General features: G+C 34.3%; 1 protein-coding gene across 1 annotated transcript; it reads left to right on the forward strand.

Moving 5' to 3' along the window:
- Positions 1 to 512: 512 nt before the first annotated feature.
- Positions 513 to 2,086, forward strand: LOC118644270. Its single transcript, XM_036282425.1, has 4 exons — positions 513 to 579; positions 796 to 978; positions 1,265 to 1,944; positions 2,030 to 2,086. The coding sequence occupies exons 1-4, from the start codon at positions 513 to 515 to the stop codon at positions 2,084 to 2,086; spliced, it is 987 nt and encodes a 328-aa protein (XP_036138318.1).
- The last annotated feature ends 1,221 nt before the right edge of the window (positions 2,087 to 3,307 follow it).

Consider the following 3,307-nt stretch of genomic DNA (forward strand, 5'->3'; position numbering starts at 1 on the left):
TAAACAATGTCGGGCTAACTTCACACCCAAATTTTATTTTTGATATTACAGGAGAACGGCTAACCACCAAACGATGGGCCTGGACCACCAAACACCACCAAACAACCACCAAACGATATCAATTGATGAAAATTGTTAAAGCTGAAGTTGGCTGGCTAACTTCACAGAGGTGAGCATATATGATCTTTTTTAATTGTTGAAGGTTGGTAGTTGGTCACAAGCGTCACAAGTTTTAGCGGATAATTTAAGTTTGTAATGCGTAATATGGTTATGGTGGTTGTGTTTCAAAATTGCTGTCGGTACTGAAAATCGGTACTGAATAGTTTCCGTTATGTACAAGTATCGGCAGGAATTATGTTCCTTTCCAAACTTCATACAGCTCTCGGCGTAGTCGAAATATACATTCTTAGCAAGAAAGAAAATGAAGTTTGGCTTGGGACACTATTCCTGCCGATCGGTGTACATCATAGATTTTGTACTGACAGTAATTTTGAAACACAGCCGGTGTAATGATGAGTAAGTGGGAGAAATACAAGAAACATTTTCAAAATAAGTGGTTGACAGAGCCAAAATTGAAGAGTGAGTATCACATTTGTACTATCTTAACCTTATTTTTCTGTATAAGCTATATACTTTGAGATTAAGTTTATATATTATATATATATGCTCAGTGAGAAATAATAGTTGAAAAAACAATAAATTAAATAGATGTTAAATTAGCCATTGAATCAAGTTTACGTCAAGTAATGCCTATTCACCACAGTTTTTTAACTACCATTTTTTATGGATGCACAGATTGGCTTGAAGAAACCTGTCAGGATGATGTATTAAATGGTAAGCCGGAAGCGTACTGCAAATTATGTAAGTGCCATTTGCGTGCACACCATAGTGATTTTATCACCCATCAAAAATCTAATAAGCATTGTGAGAAAGAGAAAGCCTTAGATAGAAGAGTACAATTTTCATTGCCACAGCATGGTATGAGATTTATTGTCATATTGTATAATTCGTTAGTTATTTACTTTAGTTAAGTTTACGTTCTCACCGGTGCATATTAAAATTTTCTATCCAAGTAAAGCCTATAGTACACGATACTTTTTTGCCGGCTGCATTGCTTGTATGACACACAAGAATCACTGTCTAATTTGTTATAATATAAGTACACACAAGCAATACAGTAGATAAAAAATATAAGATTTGTGAGCTATAAGCTTTAATTCTATTACTTTATTTATTGTAGACTTTATTTTTTATTATTATATAGGATATATAGACAGTATAACTGATGATATTAAAAATATAGATCTGCAGCTAGCTGTTTACATAGCTATGTATACACCTATTAAATCTGTGGATCATCTTGGAGAACTTTTGAAGATCTTAGGAAAAGGGAGTAAACTTGAGCATGTCCGCCTACACAGAACAAAATGTTCTAAACTTATTTTAGCTGTTGTGTCACCAGCATTATTAACTGAGCTAGTCCAACATGTTGGGGATTCCCCGTTCTCAATTATAGCAGATGAATCTACCGATGTGTCTACGTCTAAATTTATGGGTCTCTGCATCCGTTTTTACAGCCAAAGAGAAGAATCAATAGTAACAGATTTTCTAGGCATAGTTGAAGTTACTAAATGCACCGGTGAAATTCTTGCAAAGACACTCTTAGAATATTTTTGTAAAATTGGTCTTCCCCCAAAAAATCTTTTTGCAATTGGCACAGATGGTGTTTCTAACATGTGTGGATTGAATAACTCCTTCTATACTCATTTAAAAAAAGAAGTACCGAACTTGCAGATGATAAAATGTGTTTGTCATTCTTTGGACAAGTGTGCTCAATATGCTTTTCGCAAAATGCCTGATCACCTAAATTACTTGTTAAAAGAAACATACAATTGGTTTGCTCACAGTGCTTTAAGGCAGAGTGAATACAAAGAATATTACAAGGTGAAAAAATTATTTTATTTTAAGAATATATTTGTGTTCATACTCAAAGATTGCTTATGATCTTAACATATGCTTTCTGATATAGACTATGAATAAAGGAAAAAATCCTGGAAAGCTGCAGAAACTTTGTGATACTCGTTGAATGTCATGGCTTCCAGTTGCTTCTGAAATTCTTAATCAATGGACAGAATTGCATGGGTTCTTTCGGATAAAAGCCTCTGAAAATGATTATAAGGCTTTGACTCTTACAGAAATCCTTGATGATCCAACCAATCTATTGTATGTGACTTTCTTGAAGTCAATTCTACGCGAAGTGCATTTCGTCAACCTCGCATTCGAACAAACAAATATTGATATCACAAAAGTGTACTCCGATCTTCGTGTTCTTTTTTTTTCTCTCTGCTCGTGTTTTGAAGTCTCAATCAATTGCTGAAACTGGTAGACCTGTATTACGCTCAGTTAAGATCCAGATGCTAAAAAAAGCTCTGTCAGAGGCATATAATCTTCGATCTTTAGAGCAAGTAAACTTCGGAGATGCATTTCAAAAAGTGCTACTTAGTTTACATATTTCTCCTGAAAAATTAAAGACCGTTCGTGAGAGATGTGCCGATTACATTCTGTGTTTGTGCAATCAGTTATCAGATAGACTCCCTGCCAATGTAGAAATAATAGAAAAAATAAAAACTTTAACACCACACTTAGCTCTTGAGAGAACGGCCAGGTCTTCATTTGAACAGCTTCCTCTTGATTTTGTTGGTGAGTAATTGATTTACAACTCCCCAAAGTTTATATATGTACATGTACAGCGATTCTTATTCCTTGTTATAAATTTATTTATGTAAGTTTATATTTTATAAATGTAAGCTTATTTTAACGTAGATTCAGGCACCGATCTAGACCTTTTGGAAAGTCAGTGGCGTTCTCTGTGTTCTTTGACATTGCCTGATATATGTTCCCATCCTGAGCATAACAGTGACTTACGAAAAATAGACACAGTACATTTTTGGAGTTGCGTGCTATCACTGACGAATGCAGGAGGAATTTATCCTTATAAAGAACTTGCTTTATTTGCTCTAAAGTGTTTGATATTACCCATAAGCAATGCAGTTGTCGAACGGATTTTTAGTTTTATGGCAGCAATCAAGACTAAGCAGCGTAACAGGATACAAATGCAACTGCTAGATGCGCTTTTGCGTTTGCGTGTTCACTTCAAAGTAGGATTCAAGTTATTTATATACTTATGTAATATCAATACGATCTTTTTAATCAGATAGTATATGCGTTAACTGCGTTCTTGAAATAAGCCAGTAATTCGATTCCATATTTAATATTAACTTAAGATCATCTGTAAATATACCTTGTG

The sequence above is a fragment of the Monomorium pharaonis genome, chromosome 2 (assembly GCF_013373865.1).
Source record: "Monomorium pharaonis isolate MP-MQ-018 chromosome 2, ASM1337386v2, whole genome shotgun sequence".
NCBI classification, from domain to species: domain Eukaryota; kingdom Metazoa; phylum Arthropoda; class Insecta; order Hymenoptera; family Formicidae; genus Monomorium; species Monomorium pharaonis.